At 38.6% G+C, this 19,690-nt stretch overlaps 1 protein-coding gene across 2 annotated transcripts in view; it reads right to left on the bottom strand.

Moving 5' to 3' along the window:
• Nucleotides 1-19,690, bottom strand: part of LOC150077291 (mediator of RNA polymerase II transcription subunit 25-like) — a 763,048-nt gene that overhangs the window by 430,873 nt on the left and 312,485 nt on the right. For both annotated transcript variants that reach the window (XM_090386696.1, XM_090386697.1), the window contains exon 14: nucleotides 3,652-3,823. In XM_090386696.1, the coding sequence (XP_090242822.1) occupies nucleotides 3,652-3,823 (172 nt within the window). The remainder of the gene's footprint in view (nucleotides 1-3,651; nucleotides 3,824-19,690) is intronic.

Here is a 19,690-nt window from a genome sequence, read left to right as displayed (position 1 = left end):
AACAATGGACCCTGGAGGTCACCACTAATAACATTAGTCCACAAAGAGCAGTGTCCATTGATTACTACCCTGTCTTCTCCCACTCAACCATCCTTTTATCCATTGTAGCAACTTTCCCTTAATGCCATACTGCTCCAATGTGTACAGTAGTCTTCCAGTTCCAAAACTTTCCTGAAATCCAAGTACAGTGGATTCCGATTATTTGGGGTACTGGTTAATCGGAGCAGCTGTTTATTTGGGGCAAATCTTAAAAAACAGAACCCAATCGAGAAAATAGCCAGGGTTTACTTCGCTTAATTGGGCAAAATGCCGTTTAATTGGGGCTGGAGACTGCAGCACTGAAGATTAAACTACGATTGTCTCCGACCGTACCACGTAGTTCAGTCGGATTTCTGGAGGTCACAACCATAAAACAATTAGCAGTCACCTCTTTATTGGGCTTTTGTGTTAGTGAAATCTACCATAAACTGATAGTAAACTCAATATTATTGAATTTGCGATAATACCTACAGCTGGAATTCTGTGGCTTATTGTGGTAAAATGTGTTTACACTTCTATGGAATCTTCAATCATATAAAAAAAAATAATTTTCAGAATCTTATCTTCATTCCTTATTTTTAAAGCTTCGTAATTTGTTACTCCATTCTCACTTGCGCGTATCGTGGTACTTGCAATTTGTGTGTACAGTGTTCTTTGTTATTGATTGCTTATCTTTTTACTGTTTTAAATTTTAACCCCCACCCACAAATGACAGTGAACAGAAATGTCAACTAGTTTAGTTAGTATGTACCTATTACAGTACGATAAAATCTAATTTAATTCTTCCGATTATCACGTATATTTTTCTGAATTTCACTTATTTAATTTTTTAATTGGTATGGTAATAAAGGGTAAATCTGTACTTAATACTTACTTTTATAGCCTGTGGATAATATTCCTCCTATTTTCGCTAATTAGAATCGCTGTTTAATTGAATTAAAATTCAATTCACAAACATGATCACAATGACCGGCGCTTATTACACATTTTATAGTGAACGGTACTTTACAATGGTGACTCCATCGTAATGTGATTTGATTGTACAGTGAACCAATTGTAAAGTGCGGGGGGGGGGGGCATTGTATTTTTAACTATTTACGTGAAACTTCGGATAATTGGGGCAGCCGCTTAATCGGGCCAAAATGCACTAGTCCCGATGTGTCCCAAATAACCGGAATCAACTATATATGATACCAAAATTATTTTTTGCATCTAGTTCCTTTGTAAGCACATCACAGTATCCAATCAAATTGGTAAGAAAAAACTTCTACTTAACAAACACCATGCTGTGTCTGAATTATTACTGCAGTCTTGTCTAGATGATCCCACAATGCTTCTTCAACCACTGACTACTATTTTCCCTGGAACAGAAGTCTGTAACAGGTCTGTAATTACTCGTGTTACCCTTTGTGAACTGGAGATACATCTGCACATCTCCAGTCCGTGGGAGACTTCCCCTGAGTCAATGTGTTAAAAAGCTTAATTTTGGATAATATGGGACAGTCTCCTCACACTGGGTGTGGCTTTTCACTTCTTATGAGCATATGAGGTGGGTGCTAGCAGTCTGTTTCAGATGTTAAAAGAATTCCTGTGGTAGAATCCTGGTTGGCAGGTTGACTGATAGACTGAAATCTGTCTGTATATGAAAGTATCTATGAGGGGACGGAGGTGACATCTTGTAAATTGCTGTTTGGGGGTGTGGGGCCCAGTATGGAATTGGAAAGGAATCACTCTCTTATTCCTCCATCTTTTTGTTGGAAGTAGCCTCTATGATAAAGGCCTTTTTACAGTATCTTTTCTTTTAGTAAGATACTCATAGATCCAAATAGTAGGATTTCTGATAAATAAGTGATTTTCACCAAAGCTGTGGAAAGTAATGTCTCTACTTCACTATATTTCCTAACCAGGTCTCCCTATGCAACTCAATTCTGGCATGCAGTTTATGATACAATTGTCCTTTGTAACTTTTCCCACAGTGGCAGCTAACATGTTTCACAGCATTCCTACATTTGAGGCAGGAGTGGGGGGAAGCTTTTGAGGATTTCTTTAAATTTTCTGGAAACTGCCTGATATGGCTTGATGTGTTTTCATCCTAATCTGGTGACTACAATATATGATCAATAGTATTCGGATACTCCTGGCACATACATATCAGCAAAACCTACATTACAAATCACGTGAGACTGTCAGTTAAGCAGCATGTTAGAATCCAGAATGTAGATCACCTGTAGATCGGAATTTACAGACTTTCAATGTGGATGGTTGCTACATCTTCCTGTGCATGTGCATGCAGCTCTGACTTGTCTGAACCTCCTAAAATTCGCCATGGCACTGTTATTTAAAGATGGAAACAGTGTGTGATACCCCAATGAATGAAGACCTGGAAAATCTCACAAACTCATGGAATGTGTTTGCAAACTTTAAAAGTATTTCATGCCTCAAGCATTTTCTGCTGAAATGATTGTGATGCAGGTCCAAAAGGCCACAAAAATTTATTAATACATCAAACATCCACAAGGGCTGCATAGCCTTAGGATTAGTGACAGGAAAGCTGTGTGTAAGACCAATATCATGGCATCATTAATACAAAACTCTGTTTGGGATGGTGTCTTTCCCAATGTTCATGGTACCTAGCATAGTGGCAGCAGATGCTGACACTATGTATGAATCTCATTACAATGTTTTGTTTCATTGAATATGTTTGGGTATGGGAATTGCCCATACCCAAACATATTCATTTCTGGTTGTACAGCGTCATCTTGTCGAAATTTGATGGAGGTGATCTGATGATACTGGACTGTTTCAGCTGGTTTGGACTATGTCAGTTGGTTCTTATGTAATGCCTAAAACTATTAAGTTCATGATCAACTAGGGCATTCTGTAATGTGTTAGCTGCATTCTGGAAGTAAATACACAAATAGATATTGTCAATATCAGTACTATAACACTACATGTGATATGGGACAAGTTTGTGAACATTGAAAAGTTGGAATGGTTGGCCCAGAGCCTAAATCTAGCTTCCAATGAATTCCTGTGAGATGAAATGCCTGTTGGATTAGGTTTTAAGCAAAACTTTTTGAAACAAGCTTTGGTAGTTTTTTGCTATAATAGAAATTTAAGGAACAGAAGACCCATTCAATGCAAGGTTGTGCAGTGCTAGTGTAAAGGTTGCCAACTGTGGAAAACTGAAGCGTCACAAAATATTACATGTGCCCCACCATAAAACAGCCTCTTCCCCAACAAAATGACAGACACCTTCAGTATAATGATGCAACTACAAAACAACTGACATGTTCTGAAATATTTAAACACATGATGGTAAAATGCAAAAGCACTTAACTTCAACTCCATTGAAAATTTACAGAATGTCCTTATGAATCATATTTGGTCACAGAATATCTTACCTACAACCAAATGAGAAATGGCAAGGGTAGTACAACAAAAAAATGGTGTCATATCCATTTCAGAATGACTATGACAACATTTTCCAGGAAGTGTGCAAGATGTTATTACTTCACAAGGTTGCCCAATCCTGTGCCAAGGTATAATTTTTAAAATATTAAATGTAAGACAATATTTTGTTCAGTGTATGAAAAATAACAGAGTATTTACCCATCCTGTAGCCATAATTTTGCTTAATTTTTGGAGTCCTTCAGATTCCTGAGTGAAATGAAGAAAAACATGACGAGATGCATTCTTCAAAATAGATGACAAATTAGGAGCCATAACAAGTTGTTTTGGCATTAACTGCAAAGGTAGTCTCAGTGGCCATTTCTCAGCTGACCTAAAGAGAATAAAAAAGAGATATAGAATTAACAAATATCAAAGTAAACCTGATTTATGTAAATAAATGAAACCAAAACAATGCCCATTATTCAATTAGCAAAACAGTTTAAAGATTGTTTATTTCGGACTTCATTAGCCACAAATAAGTTTCATGGGATATAGGACTTTACAAGATTAATAATCTTCATTTTGTTCAATCTAGTTATGGATCATGTGGCAATAAAAAGGGCAAAACATCAATAGTAGAGGTGATATCACTGACAGTGAGAATCCTGCCAATAATCTCATTGTAAGAAACCACTGGAGTGACATTTACACTCTGATTTTAGCCTATAAAATCTATAGCTAGAATTGAAAAGAAAAATGAATACAGTTAAGTACTGCGTCTTATTTGCCAAAAGCAGGGGAGGGGCACATCTCAATATTTACTAGCCTAAGAACCCTGCTTTATAATTAAGTCCTATTCAAACAAGTAAACTATAAAGCAGAGAGCAGTTGAGTAATAAGACTTAAAAGAATTACTGCAGTTTGAATGCAAAATACTCTGCAATTTGAATGCAAAATAAAGGGAAGAAAGGTTTTAATAATCTTCATTGTCTCCCTTTAAAGGGGAGATAGCAAGGATCAGGAAAGGATTAATCAAAATATGACAAAACAAATAAGATGCCAAAATACATAGTGTAAGTATCACTATTCACCACATAATGCAAGGAAGCCATAGGCTTTTGCTGTACTGGTATAAAAAAAAATAAATAAATAAATAAATAATATACAAATTATGTGCTTCCCTCTTCACAAAGGAAACTATCCAGTTGACCCATGAATTTTTCAAACTGTCCACCTCAATTATTTATGGAGACAATTTGTTCCAGAAACCAACAACTCACTGGCTAAAAGAAAACTTTCTACAATCTACTCTAAACCTCTTCCCCTGTAATTTGAATTTATGGTCACTAGTCCTAGAATTCTTTATAAGAGTGAAAATTCCACCTCCACTCATTTTACAAACCTCTCTCAGAGCTCTCAATCAGAAAAACCTCTCAAACCTCTCTGAGGTACCTGGTTGCCAAGTTCTGTAGTCCACATAATTTGAGTCTTTCATCGTATGGTCGTCCTTTTGCCAACCTCACCATGCAAGTTGCCCGTCTTCAGACTATTTCGAGAAGCTCAATGTCTTTTTTTCAGATGAGATTTCCACACTTGAACACAGTATTCCAAATGTGGTCTAAGAATTGTCTTAATACAGTGGGATTATAATCTCCCTATCTCTACAGGATAATGTTCAATAAATTATTGATAAAACACCATGGACTTACCTGGCTGCCTGTTTACACAGCTCAGAAAACTTCATATCTGCCCAGGTGGTAGATGACTTTCATCAACCGGTGAAATACCACCACTTTGCTTATTGGAGGCTAGAGCAAAGTTTCCGGCATCCCCCCCCCCCCTCATACTTCTCCTTCAACCCATGCACGGTACTAAGTACTATAGGTTTTGATACCTTTCGTGTTTGGGGTTTTCATAAAAAAAAAAAAAAAATATATTGTAATTCACAAATCCCTTTCTTCTTCTTCTACTGTTTTTAATTCAACCCCACCAAGTGTATAATTTATTTTAGGGTTGTTATTCCCCAAGTGTAAGAACATGCATTTTGCTGCATTAAAAGATAGCTGCCACTTGATTTTCATAAATGACATCAACGATAGGACAGAAGGCATGATATCAAAATTTGCAAATGACACAAAGATTGTTAGAATCATTACTGATCAGTGCCAATTTTGATATCATGCCTTCTATCCCACCGTTGATGTCATTTATGAAAATCATAAACGACATTAACAGTGGTCCCAGAACTGATCCTTAGAGGCGTCACTCCTGATGTTACACCAATCTGAAAAATATCCACTAATCACAACTCTAATCCTTCTTCCCTGCAGCCACCCAGCATTCCAACTTAGAATCCTTCCAGTAATCTTAACATGTTCCAGCTTATAACAGCAACTTCTCAGCAAGGACTGAGTCAAATGCTTTCCTAAAATCCAAAATAACTATGTTGAAATTGAAAAAGTTTGTTTATGCACATGTACCACGCTTACATTAATTCTACTACCCAGGTAGTACAAATGCATTGTTTAATTATATCTCTTATTGTGATCACTTTCACAACGCGTTGCCGAGATATTGCACTGCTTTGAATAAGTAACGCTTCACCAGTGGAGTTAATGTTACTTATTCTCTGCAGATACCACCAGGGTGGTGGTATCTGCAGAGAATAAGTATCTGCTGAGAATAAGTAATATTAGTCTTCTCCACTGGTGAAGCATTACTTATTCAAAGCAGTGCAATACCTTGGAAACTCATGAAGGTGATCATAATATGCGATATAATTAAACGATGCATTCATACTACCTGGATAGTAGAAGTGACGCAAGTGCAGTACCCATGCATAAACAAACTTTTTCATACTCTTAAGCATTTAGCCAAGAAATATTTATAGATTATGTTGAAATTGTTCCCTACATCTGGCTCATGAGTAACTTTGTCAAAATAGCCTACCAAGTTAATTAAATATGATTTTCCCTTAAAAAATCATCATATCCCTGTATTTCATTCGTAATCATTACCGCTAAGATTTTCCCTACCACTGAAGTCAGACTAAGTGGTCTATAGCTACTGAATTCACTCTTAGAACTGCCTTTATGTAATGGAAATACAATTGTACTTCTCTTGTCCAAAGGAATCTCTCCTAAGTCAAAAGATGCCCTAATAATTAATCTCAATGGTTCGATATGCTCTTTAGCATTCTCCCTCAAAATTACTGAGTATATGCCATCAACTCCGGGTGTCTTGCCTTTATGCTGGAATGTTTTTCTAATAAACAGCCATTCGTAATTTTGAAATCACTAGTTTCCTTTGGCTCAGCCTCTTCTTAGCATGAGGGGTTTTTTGTCAGTAGAGACCAATACAAAGCAAAGTACCTATTTAATTCATCAGCAACATCAGCTGAGTTATCTAAAGCTTTCCCAAACTCAATACACATCGGACCGATCCGATTTGCTTTCTTCTTTGTAGTATTCCCATCCATGAAAAATTCCTTGTCCCCATTTTTTGCTCTCTTAGCCAGCACGTTTTCATAAGCAGACTTGGCTTCCCTAACCTTATTTGTGGTACTATTACAGAACAACTTATACCTGTTGTAGGCAGGCTTCAGTACTTTTTGTCATTCTGTAACTATTTGACCAACTAGCTCCAAAATCATCCATTTCAGAATCCTCTTCCTGCAACACTTTCTTAATGGTATGTATAAGTACATTACTTCTATGATTTTTGCTTTAATATTCGGGCAACTCCATAGCCAGGTGGGCAGGAGCAGCAGTGCGTAGCATACGCTTCTTGATTAGACCGGGGTTCGAGCCTGTGACTACAAATACGGAGGATGCGGAAAAGTCAGGGAATGACCACTGCATATTCCCGGAGCAATATGGCCTTAGTTGCTAATGCTCCTAAAAACCAAATAACAAACAAGCTTTAATATTCCAGAAATCAAATGTATTAGTCCTCACTGTGCAATTCACCCAATTAATAGATGCCATATAGTGCCTTAAATTGTCAAAGTCTCCTCTTCTGAAATTAAAACCTGGGCCTTGATCTTTAACTACTGCAACATTTTGCAGTAGTTAAATGAGAGTAGGAGTACAATATACACCTAATGACTCTGATAAGTATAACAAACGACTGTACAGAGAAATATAGTGGGCAAGTAAATCAGATTGATTAATAATGAGGGCGTTCCCAGATACTGACTGGAACTTGTGGGTTGGTCACTTGCACACTAGCCAGACTTTTGTGGATTTATTGGGTGAGTGTTGGGTGTTTTCTATAGCAACACGGTACAGAGACAACCAAACAGAGATTAATACTCTTGATACGGTTATCAGCAGTGATTATTTGTGCATTAAGAATCTGCAGATAAAGGAACCACTAGGTGGCAGTGATCACAATGTACTGATGTGGGATTTAAATTAAGATGTAACTACCATCAGGGGTAAAGGGAAGAGTTTTTGCTTTCATAAAGGCGACTAAAGCGGTCTCAGACAGTTTTTAAATTCTATACTATGGGACCAACTGATGATGTTACCAGCAATAAATTCTAAATGGAAACCATTCAAGTTAAGTAATCTTGGAAGCCACTAGGCTTTTTGTCCCAAATAAGAATTACTGTTCAAGGTTTAGGTCTAAACAGTTGTCAGATGAGTTAATGAGACTTGTGGCAGAGAAGAAAAATGCTTGGGATGCATATAAATTATCAGGCAACACAGAAGTCTATGTAAACTAGTCTGTAATCAAGTCACAAAGGAGGTTAAGCAAGCAAAGGCAAATTACAAGAAATCTTTGGCAAAGGATGCTATGAAAAACAGGAAGGACTTCTTTAGTTATCGAAACTCTAGAAGGAAGCGGATGAATCAGATTGGTCCACTTGAGATCGAATGTTCGAACGTTGATGATCCTGCTCAGAAAGCTGATAATCCAGTGTTTTTCAACCTTTTTTTAATTATCGCCCCCTAAAGGGCTTTTTGTAGGCAATTCTTTTTCCTAATTACCCCCCCCCGTCAAATTTTAATCAAGAAAATACTTTATGCTTACTCCTTTTATTCAATGGGATCCCTGAGCCTGATGCTTCTTAACTAAAAGTTCAATGTTCGGTATGATGTTAGTAAGTTTAATTCTAATATCTCCTCTTGAACATATATCGATTCTGTTTCTTTCCTTTGTTAATATTTTATTTACTGAACTAAAATCACTTTCAACCATATAAGACGCTGGAAAGCAAAGAAGTACATTTCAGACCACAATGTTAGATAAAGAAGTTTGGTTGTTTTTGATCCCCACAACTCAGCCATTCCACCTGTTTTGAATTTATATTTGAATTCTTCATTACATTTTAATTCAATGGGTTCTTGAATTTCTTCACTAAGAGACCTGGAATAACAACCAATTGGATCAAACATCCATGGCTTCACTTCAAAAGAAAATAAATCTGAAAATCTATTTTTCATTTCACTTTTTAAAGAACACAAATGATCTGAATAATTCTTAAGATAAATTCTTGGTGAGAGATTCACTGATTTCAACTAAACATACGATGAAAATGTTTTCTTATTAAATAGCTTTCAAATATTTCCAGTTTTTCAGTTAAAGCTTTTGCAGTCTATCACCATAATTAATCTCCCTTGAAGTTGAAATGATACTTCATTAAGTTTTTGAAAAATCCAAGATAAATAGTACATGTTGTTTTTTCTATTTACTGACTCTTTTCCTAAATCTGTCTCCCCTTTGCTTCTAAAAAACTGATCATCATATCAAAAAGGTTTACAAATCTATCTAGACAGTTCCCTTCAGAAAGCCATCTGACTTCTGTATGTAAAAGAAGCCTCAAATACTATTCTTCGTTATCAACATAAAATTTTCGGAAAAGACGATCATATTTTCTATGTACATTATTTTATTGATCGTTTTAACAATAAAATTGACAAAGATTGACAATGAACTGGACTAACATTTTTTTGCAACCAGATGATGTCGGTGCACAATGCACCGACATCATCGGGTCACAAAAAATATTAGTCCATCAGTGCATTGCAAGAACTTTAGAACATACTTCCTTTACATGGGATATAAAACCTATATGTCTTCCAATTGTAGAGGTAGCACCATCAGTGCCACAGGATAGCAAATTTTCCAATGGTACTTGTTTTTCTTCAAACCATGATTTTACAGTAGCAACAATGAATGCTACAGTACAGTCAGTTTTTATAGATTTTACAAACATCTCTCTTGCAATTTACAATCATCAAAATAACAAATGTAAGCCATTAGATGGGCCTTATTGTCAGTAATTGTGGATTCATCAATATGAATAGAAAATTTTCTCATTTTTAGTTTGTCAATTAGCTACTCTATAATGTTAAGTGACATCTCATCGATTCATCTTAGAATTTAATCACTGCTCAATGGCAGTGATTAAATTCTAATCGTTGCTGAGACTGTTATATGACCTGCATTAGAGACTAATTTCTAGGTGATACATCAAAATCCTTCTAGTATATTAAAAGTCTCAGCAACGATTTCTGCAATTTCATAAGACACAATAATTCCCATGTCATTTGTTTGTGTGTGCTTCTTAAATAAGGAAGTAACAGTGTTACGTGGCTTAAAAATTCGTTTTAATTTTTTAAGTATTCAATACGTTTACCGACTTAATCAGGATGTTTCCTTTTTAAGTGATCTAAAAGACTTGACGGTTTCATAGCCTCATTTGAAAAAGAACTATTACACATAAGACATATAGGCTGTCTTGAGTCAAATGAGCTTTCAATAAAACCATAAGTTAGATATTTAATCAGATATTGTTGACACTTTTTCTTTTCGACACTTGCCATGATTGATGATGGGTTGAATAACTACAAAGATTCTCAAATAATAAAAAATAAAGCATTTTTATTTAACTCTCATAGCCCACGTCACTCACAAAAGCACTGCGGATCAAAAATAAATTTCCACCAAGAAACAATAAATCAATACTAATTGCCGCTTAGAAAGTAGAATCAAAAGACTTAAATATTTCCTCATCCTTTTCATGCCTCATATATTGAGACTAATGAAACAAAAGAATAAATAAATAAACCATGCACACAACACCGCCTCCAAGGTTCACAGCTGTCAGAAAGGTGCAAACATGAAGGATTGTGGAGACATTACCTCTGAAAGTGCACTTAGGCATTAAATGCCTAAGTGCTCTGAAAGCACTTAGGCATTTAATGCCTATGAAAAGCAAAGGTGGTTGGATTAAATCATTTCCACAATCTTCCTTTTATAAAAATTTCTCACTGACTTCTAATATAATTTACCTATGTGTTAAACATCAGTTGCTGCCTCGCAGGAAAAGAAAACCCAATGAGAGAAATTAAATATTAAGGAATAAGATATTGTTGGTAGGTTTGAACTTTGGAGAGCCAGAAACCATTGTAATATCCATGATTATTTTGCCACCAAAACCAATTTTTGCCTCGTTTAGAATCCCTGCTCATAATCTGAATGACTATTTTGCATCTACATTCACACATGAAGAGTATTAAGGAAGGAAAATGCCAGAGGTTTATCACAGGGTGCTTAATGATTTTGCAATAACTAAGAGTAAAGTGGAATAGAAATTGTAGAAGTTAAACTTAAGAAAGGCACCTAGGGTGGATGGAATCTATCCAGTTATATTAAAGGAGGTGGCAAAGAAGGAAAGTAACCCTTAGCAATTTTTATGAGAGCATCCTTGGACACAGGGGTAGTCCTCAAGGACTGGAGATGTGCAAATGTATCCCCAGTTCGCAAAGGGGGATCTAAGGGTGACATGAGTAATTACAAATCAGTTTGTTTAACTTCCGTTATGGGGGAAATAATGGCGTCACTGGTTAAAGATGCATTCCAGGATCACCTAGACAAGACTGCAGTAATAATTCAGACACAGCATGGGTTTGTTAAGAGAAGTCTTGTCTGACAAATCTGATTGGATACTATGATGCAGTTACAAAGGAAATGGATGCAAAAAATAATTTTGATATCATATACAGTCAGTCCTCGTATAGCCCGATAGTTGTGTTCCTAGAAACCCTCGTGCAATATAAACAACAGGCCCTATGGGAAAAATTGGGTTAGGTGCAGACCACCCAAGATTGAACACACATTTGTAACCAAAACATTACCAAACACAATAAATAATTATAATAAAATACGTAAGTATTTTATTACGACTATTACGTAATAAAATATTGCTAATGCTTTTGCTTCTATCGTAAGCAAACTTGTTTTTTGTTTAATTTTCTATCCAAACAGATGACAGCCGTTCCATTTCTTCCAATTCTGTGTGTCTTAAATCTAATGGATTTTAATTACACTTTATGAGTTGTTCCTGCTATGAAAGTTGTTTTTATTTTCTCTGCATTTTTTGTAATTCTCGGCGTTGCCTCATTTAGGTCTGTAGCACATGCAATATCACATGGTCTTCCAACCCCCCCAAAGCATTTCACAATTTCATATTTTTTCTCTATCGACAAAGGCGTACTGGCCATAAGCCTTACCGGGGAAACCCCGGTGGGCCGGAGACCGGTGTGAGTATGAGGCCAATATAAATTTTCCAGGGTAAGAATTTTTGACCCAGTCCACCTCTGTTTATCGATATTGCTTTTCTTTTTCTCTCTGAATCTGCAGTCTTCACCAAGACGCTTCCTTTTCACACCTTTTAAATATTTTACTAATTTTTACTTATTTTATCCCTCCATTTGTTTCCAAATGCCTGCCCAGCTCAGGCTTAAATTTATTTAGGCTATTAGTTTCCACAACAAAAGATGGAAGCCTGTTCCACCAATCAACTACACGTTGGCTAAATGCAAATTTCCGCACATCTATTCTACAACAATCTTTCCTCAATTTGAAACTGTGCCACCTCAGGTTCTTAGACAAAGAACCGCATCAGCATTCAGCTTGCTCAACACATTCAAGGCCTTATACACCTCAATCAGATCACCTTGCAGGTGCCTACTCTCCGGGCACTGCAATTTGCAGAACTTAAGCCTTTCTTGGTAAGAGCACCACTTTGTTCCACTCACCAATCTTGTTGCCCGTCTTTGCACTCATTCTAGCAACTCTACATCCTTCCTAAAATGAGGCCTCCAGACCTGTACACAGTACTCTAGGTGTGGCCTGACCATTGCCTTGTATAACGGGATTATCACCTCCCTGTCCCTGCTAGCAAAATTCCTATATATCACTGACAAGACTCCATGACCTGCCCTGGCAGCCCGTCCGCACTGCTCAGCGAACTTCATATTTGGCTGCACAATTACCCCCAAGGTCTTTTCCACTTCCCTGAGTGTAGTACCACCCAACTGGTACGTTTCTCTTCGGTTATTGCTACTCATATGCAGTACATTGCATTTGTCAATGTTAAGATCCAGTTGCCACTTCTCAGCCCATTTTCCCAACTTATCTAGATCCCGTTGGAGTAGCATACTGTCATTACTGTTGTTAACATCCCTGCCGAAACTTTCTATCATCTGCAAACTTGGACATCAAACCAGATATACCTTCATCAATATCATTGATGAATACACAAAACAACAATGGGCCCAACACCGAACCTTGGGGAACACCACTAATAACATTTGTCCACGAAGAGCAGTGTCCATTGATTACCACTCTCTGTCGTCTCCCACTCAACTATCCCTTTATCCATTGTAACAACTTACCCTTAATGCCATACCTCTCCAATTTGCATCCTTCTAAAATGAGGCAGTGATTATTTCCAGTTTTTCATGTGCAACAGTATCAAAAGCTTTTCTGAAATCCAAGTATATGATATCAAAATTATTTTTCGCATTCAGTTCCTTTTTGACCACATCATAGTAAGCAATCAAATTGGTCAGACAAGACCTCCCTTTGACAAACCCATGCTGTGTCTTAACTATTACTGCAGTCTTGTCTAGATGATCCTGCAAACTTCTGGTGTGTAGATTACTCCAATTCTCATTATATGTTTGATTCTAATTAAATTAAACCACAAAGATTCTATGCTGGCAGATGTAACTACAGACTCCAAAAGCTTTTTTGACACTTAGGCCTTCTTTTCAAGGCGCCTCCGTAGCCAGGTGGGAAGGAGCAGCAGTGCGTAGCACACGCTTCTTGATTAGACCGGGGTTCAAGCCTGTCACCACCAAATATGGAGGATGCGGACAGGTCAGGGAATGACCACCATATATCCCAGAGCAATATGGCCTTAGTTGCTAATGCTCCTAAAAAAACCAAATAACAGTAACAAGCTTCTTTTGATAAGAAGTATAGCCCACCATTCCTTCTCTCTTTCCTAAATACATTATGCATAGGTAGTGGAACTCATCGTCCTCAATTTCAGAGTGGCACTATGTTTTTGTGAGCCTTATTATTTGTTCTAATATAAGTTTCAATTCAGCAATTTTAATGAGATCACTCCTGACATTACAGTAGACACAGTTAAAACTAAATATTCTTCTACAGGGTGTCTCACAAATATTGGTACAAACGTTTAGGGGAGGTAGGTAACATATAAAGGAATGTGAATCGCATAGGAACCCATAACTAGAAACGTCACCATAAGTCAGTAGACGGCGCTGTTCATCAGTTCGGGAGAGGGAAAATTACTGGTTTACCAATTCAAGCAGTAGTCACCGCACAAAGCGCATATATCGATATACGAACTGTGAGCTGTCTTACCAGAGAGCAATGGACGAGCCGCTCAACGAATTTATGGAGAATGCTTTCCAGACAGACATGTACCAGACCACCGTTTGTTTGCGCGTCTGCATCAAAATTTGTGCGATTATGGGTCGTTTAGAGGTAACAGGAGTAGTGCGGGTAGACCACGTTTGACTCTAACTCCCAACATGGAAGAAAGTGTGTTGAATGCCGTCCAGAATAATCCTACTACCAGCACACATGCAGTTGCCTCTGCCTTAGGAGTGTCTCGTTGCAGGGTACAGCGTGCCAGACACGCGGTACACTGCAACAAGACAGTGTACAGCGATAAGAAGTATAGCCCACCAGTTGTCTGGCATGACGACTCCTTACACCCCTTTCATCTCCAAAGGGATCAGTTACTGCTCTCCCAAGATCATCCTGCATGTTGAAACCAAATGTTACGTCTCACATTTGCTGGAACATCGTCAAGTAACCCTGGTAGAACTTATTCAAAAAAAGATCCGATATTTAGCGGAGTTCATGCGGCATGGTAACAGGTATGGGCCGACTAAGCAGTCACCGACCATACCTGCCCACACATTTATTGCGAAGCGATGTTGTGCCGCATGGGGGCGCACACCGTGTGGGTTGTCGTGAAACCACACATGAGCGTTGTGCGGCTTTTGCGCAGTGGTTTCTTCAAGAAAGTGTTCAAGGCTTGAATTTTCAAGCCTATGTTTTGTTCACAGATAAGGCTTATTTCACTCAAGAAGGCTTATTCAATCAGCACAATGCTCATGTGTGGGCTCACGACAACCCACTCGGTGTGCGTCCCCATACGGCACAACATCGCTTCACAATAAATGTGTGGGCAGGTATGGTCGGTGACTGTGAGTCGACCTATATCTGTTACCATCCCGCATGAACTCTGCTAAATATTGGATCTTTCTTGAATAGGTTCTACTAGGGTTACTTGACGATGTTCCAGAAAATGTCAGACGTAACATTTGGTTTCAACATGACGGGGTGCCTGCCCATTATGGAAGGTGTGTTCGTGACCATTTGAACAGGCATTTTGGGCGTTGATGGATTGGCTGTGGTGAACCTGTTGCCTAGCCCCCACACTCACCTGATTTATCGAGCCTTGATTTCTTTCTGTGGGGACCCTCAAATCTATTGTGCATGAATCGCCTGTAGAGACGGAAATGGATCTCGTGGCGAGACTCGTCTGCGCTGCTGCTACTGTCAAAGAAACTCCAGGTGTGTTCGACTGTGTCCGCCAATCCATGCTGCGTCGGTGTCACGCATGCATCGTTTCTCATGGTGGAACCTTCGAGCATCTGTTGTAACATCATGAAATGCATCCATCTCGTACTCCATTGTCAATATTATGTCAAATAAATGTTTGCCACTAATTGACACTGTCTTGTGCCTCCGCTACTACTTTCCCGTGATGTTTCCGGTTATGGGTTCCAATGCGATTCACATTCCTTTAGATGTTACCTACCTCCCCTAAACATTTGTACCAATATTTTTGAGACACACTGTACAGTTTACTACCCTGACACACATGGTTTAATAATATTAGTCCATATTTGATGCTGCCAACTCTGACCAATTATAACTTCATAAAAATATAAATAAAATAAAATTACAAATAAAATAAAATAAATAAGTAAAATTGACTGTAAAGTCGATTTTACTTATTTATTTTACTTATTAGATTAAAATCGTTAAACCAGTACTACTACAAAACTGAATAAAATTACAATTAAAATAAATAAGTAAAATTGACTGCAAAGTATAGATTAAAATCGTTAAACCCGTACTGCTATAAAACTGAAGCTTTGGGCAGCATCTGTTGCCTTTCTCAACATAAGTAGTTGAGGAAGGCAACAGATGAATTGCTGCATCATCAATTCATTACAAAGCACTAGCAGATCCAGGATGTACTATGGTACCTGCACACACTCCATTCCCATATGTTAGGATTGGAAGTGGCACGAGGCTGTATGACTTTAAAACGTTCATCCCTATCCAGGATAATGGTCTGAAACATTACATTAATCCTACAACCCTTATCCATATTCAAGCTAAGATCATCCAAGGAACAAATCCGTAGGCTCTCCAGCCACTTCCAGTTCCAGAAACCCTACCTTATCTGTAATTACAGTTCCTTCAGATGTTATACCATGCCCGGTCTCCCGGGCATGTTCTGCTACGGCCGATCCGGAGACATCAGCCAACCTAAGTGCCCTACTATGCTCCCCCAGTCTATCGCGTAATCTGCACTTAGTCTCACCTACGTAACATCCCCCACAATCTGGGCACTGAATTTTATAGACAACCCCACTGTTGTCAACTCCCACAACAGGGTCTTTAACTGCCGCCATCACTGTGCGCAGCTTCTGACCCGGAAGCTGCACACAACGTAATTGGCAGGACCGTAAAAGTGGCGAGTAGGAATCCTTTGGTGAGGCTGGTATAACAGAACAATAAACTGGTACAGAAGTGGTACAAGGCGGGCAAGATATCGGAGGAAGTTTCTTTGAGGTTGTGTGCATCGGGTTGCAAATTACCCAGATTCTATGGTTTACCTAAAGTGCATAAGGTAGGTGTACTGTTGAGGCCAATTGTATCGTTTGTTGGGAGCCCAAAGTACGCGCTTTCCAGATTCTTGGCGGGTTTGGTTTCTCCTGTTTTGGGCCTGACTGGCTGGACAGTGAGGAATAGTCAGGAATTTATACGCTTTGCCCAGGATCAGACGTGGTGTCATTATTCACGTGCATTCCAGTGGATCACACTTTGAACTGTGTTCGAAAGGCCTTGGAGGGCAATAATACTTTGAGAGATAGGATGAATTTGATTGTACAAGACATATGTGAAGGTGTTAGCTTGTGTTTGTCCAGCACCACTATGGTATTTGCAGGTGTGATGTATCAGCAGATCTGGGGTGTGGCTATTGGTTCATCTATTAGCTCATTCATTGCTAATTTAGCAATGGAAGAATTTGAGGATAGGATGTTGAGTTCCTCTGGTCCACTACCCCTACGGACGTGGAAGAGGTATATGGACGATACTTTCGCTATACTATGTAGGGGACATGGGCCAGATGTTTCTCAATTGGCTTAATCATGGCTCACTTTGTATAAAGTTTACCTCCGCGGACGAGCGTGGGGGCGCTCTGCCATTTTAGGATGTTTGGGTTTATAGGGTGGGCCGACAATTAAAAACAAGAGTGTTTAGGAAGATGTGTCGGGCCCAGCATACTCATTTTGGTTCTGCCCAGACTGTAGGTCATAAGAAGAGTGTGGTTAGGCTTGGTCGCACTGCTCTTCCTCGGAGGATAGGGAGGAAGAAATCAAGCGGGTCACGGCCGACCTTATGAGATGTGGATACCTCGGATTGAAGGTTGTTGTGGATATGGTACTCGTAGGGAGTACCTGGCCCCACCGTGTACATTCCTACTATCTGGGCATGTCGCAGCCAATAGCCCACATTTTACAGTCATACCAATTAAGTTGTGTGCAGCTTCCGGGTCGGCAGCTGCGCACAGTGATGGCAGCGGATAAAGACCATGTTGTGGAAGTTGACAACAGTGTGGCTGTTTATAAAATTCAGTGCCTGGATTGTGGGGGATGATACGTAGGTGTAAGCGCAGATTACGTGATAGACTGGGGGAGCACAGTAAGGCACTTAGGTTGGCCGATGTCTCAGGGTCGGCCGTGGCAGAATATGCCTGGGAAACGGGCATGGTATAATAGCCAAAGGAGCTGTAATTACAGATAAGGTACAAGATTTCTGAAACCAGAAGTGGTTGGAGAGCCTACGGATTTGTTCCTAGGGTGATCTTAGCTTGAACAGGGATAAGGGTTGCAGGATTCATGTAATGTTCGAGACCGTTATCCTGGATAGGGATGAATGTTAGTCCCGTACCACTTCCGGAGCTAACATATGAAAAATGGAGTATGCGCAGGTACCATAGTACATTCTGGGTCTGCTGGGAAGGCTTAGTGTTTCATAATGAATTGTTGATGCAGCACTACTTATGTTGAGGAAGGCAGCAGATGCTACTGAAAGCTTCAGTTTTATAGTAGTACTATAAAACTTGGTTTAACAATTTTAATCTATACTTTACAGTTGATTTTACTTATTTATTTAATTTTATTTGTAATTTTATTTCATTTATATTTTTATAAAGATATAATTCGTCAGAGTTAGTGGCATCAAATATGGATAGATTTCCTGACCACAGAGGCCTTTTTAGCAATAATATTAGTGCCTGGTTGTCTTTCTTGGTAAGACCACCATTTTGTTCACTTCACCTTCTCTCCATCCACTCAAGAAATTCTACATTCTTCCTAAAATGAAGTCTCCAGACCTGTATGCAGTACACAAGGCATGGCCTGACTGTTGCCTTATATAAAGGGATAATCACCTCCTTTTCCCTGCTAGCAAAATTCCTGAATATCATTGACAATACACCATGACCTGATATGGCAGCCTGTCTGCATTTTTCAGAAAATTTCATATCTGACTGCACAATTACTCCCAGATCTTTTTCATTTTCTACCACCCTAAGTGTAGTACCACACAGTTCATATGTTTCTCTGGAGTTACTTCTACCCATATGCAGTCAGTACTTTGCATTTATCAATGTTAAACTTCAGTTGCCACTTCTCAAGCTAATCTGTCAACTTTTCTAGCTCCTGTTGCAGCAGCATACTGTAATTGCTATCATTTACAACTCTGTCAACCTTTGCATCATCTGCAAACTTGGACATTAAACCTGATATATCTTCATCAATATCATTAAGAGATAAAAAAAACAACAATGGGCACAACACAGAACCCTGAGGGGCACCATCAGAAACATTAGTTCACAAAGAGCAATATCCATTCATTATCCCACTGAACCCCCACATCTATTGTAGCAACTTATCCTTAATACCATAATACTCCAACATGTACAGTAGTCTTCCGTGCACAACAGTGTCAAAAGCTTTCCTGAAATCCAACTATATGATATCAAAATTATTTTTTGCATCCAGTTCCTTTGTAACCACATCATAGTATCCAATAAAATTTTGCAGAGAACACTTTCCCTTAACAAATGCATGCTGTGTTTGAATTATCAATACAGTCTTGTCAAGATGATCCTGCAATGCATCTTTAACCAGTCAGTGCATTATTTTCACGGAACAGAAGTTAAACAAACTAGTCTGTAATTGCTTGTGTCACTCTTTGTCCCCCTTTGTGAATTGGGTTGGAGAAACATTTGCACATCTCCAATCCATGGGGACTTCTCCTGAGTCCAAGGATGCTCTCATAATTATGGCTAAGGGTCTGCTTGCTTTGTTCGCTGCCTCCTTTAATATAACTGGATAGATCCCACCCACCCCACGTACCTTTCTTCCATTTATCTTCAACAATTTCTCCTCCACTTTGCTCTCAGTTATTACAAAATCATTAAGCACCTTGTTACAGTTTGATAAACTTCTGGCATTTCCCTCCCTTAATAACTTTTCGTGTGTAAATATAGATGCAAAATACTCATTCAGATTATCAGCTTTCTGAGCAGGATCATCGCCAGTCGTGCCATCGA

This window comes from Mastigoproctus giganteus, chromosome 12 (assembly GCF_048544385.1).
Source record: "Mastigoproctus giganteus isolate SK-2022 chromosome 12, ASM4854438v1, whole genome shotgun sequence".
NCBI classification, from domain to species: Eukaryota; Metazoa; Arthropoda; class Arachnida; order Uropygi; family Thelyphonidae; genus Mastigoproctus; species Mastigoproctus giganteus.
Note: the sequence above shows the minus strand (reverse complement) of the source record. Positions and strands in the feature narration are given on the sequence as shown.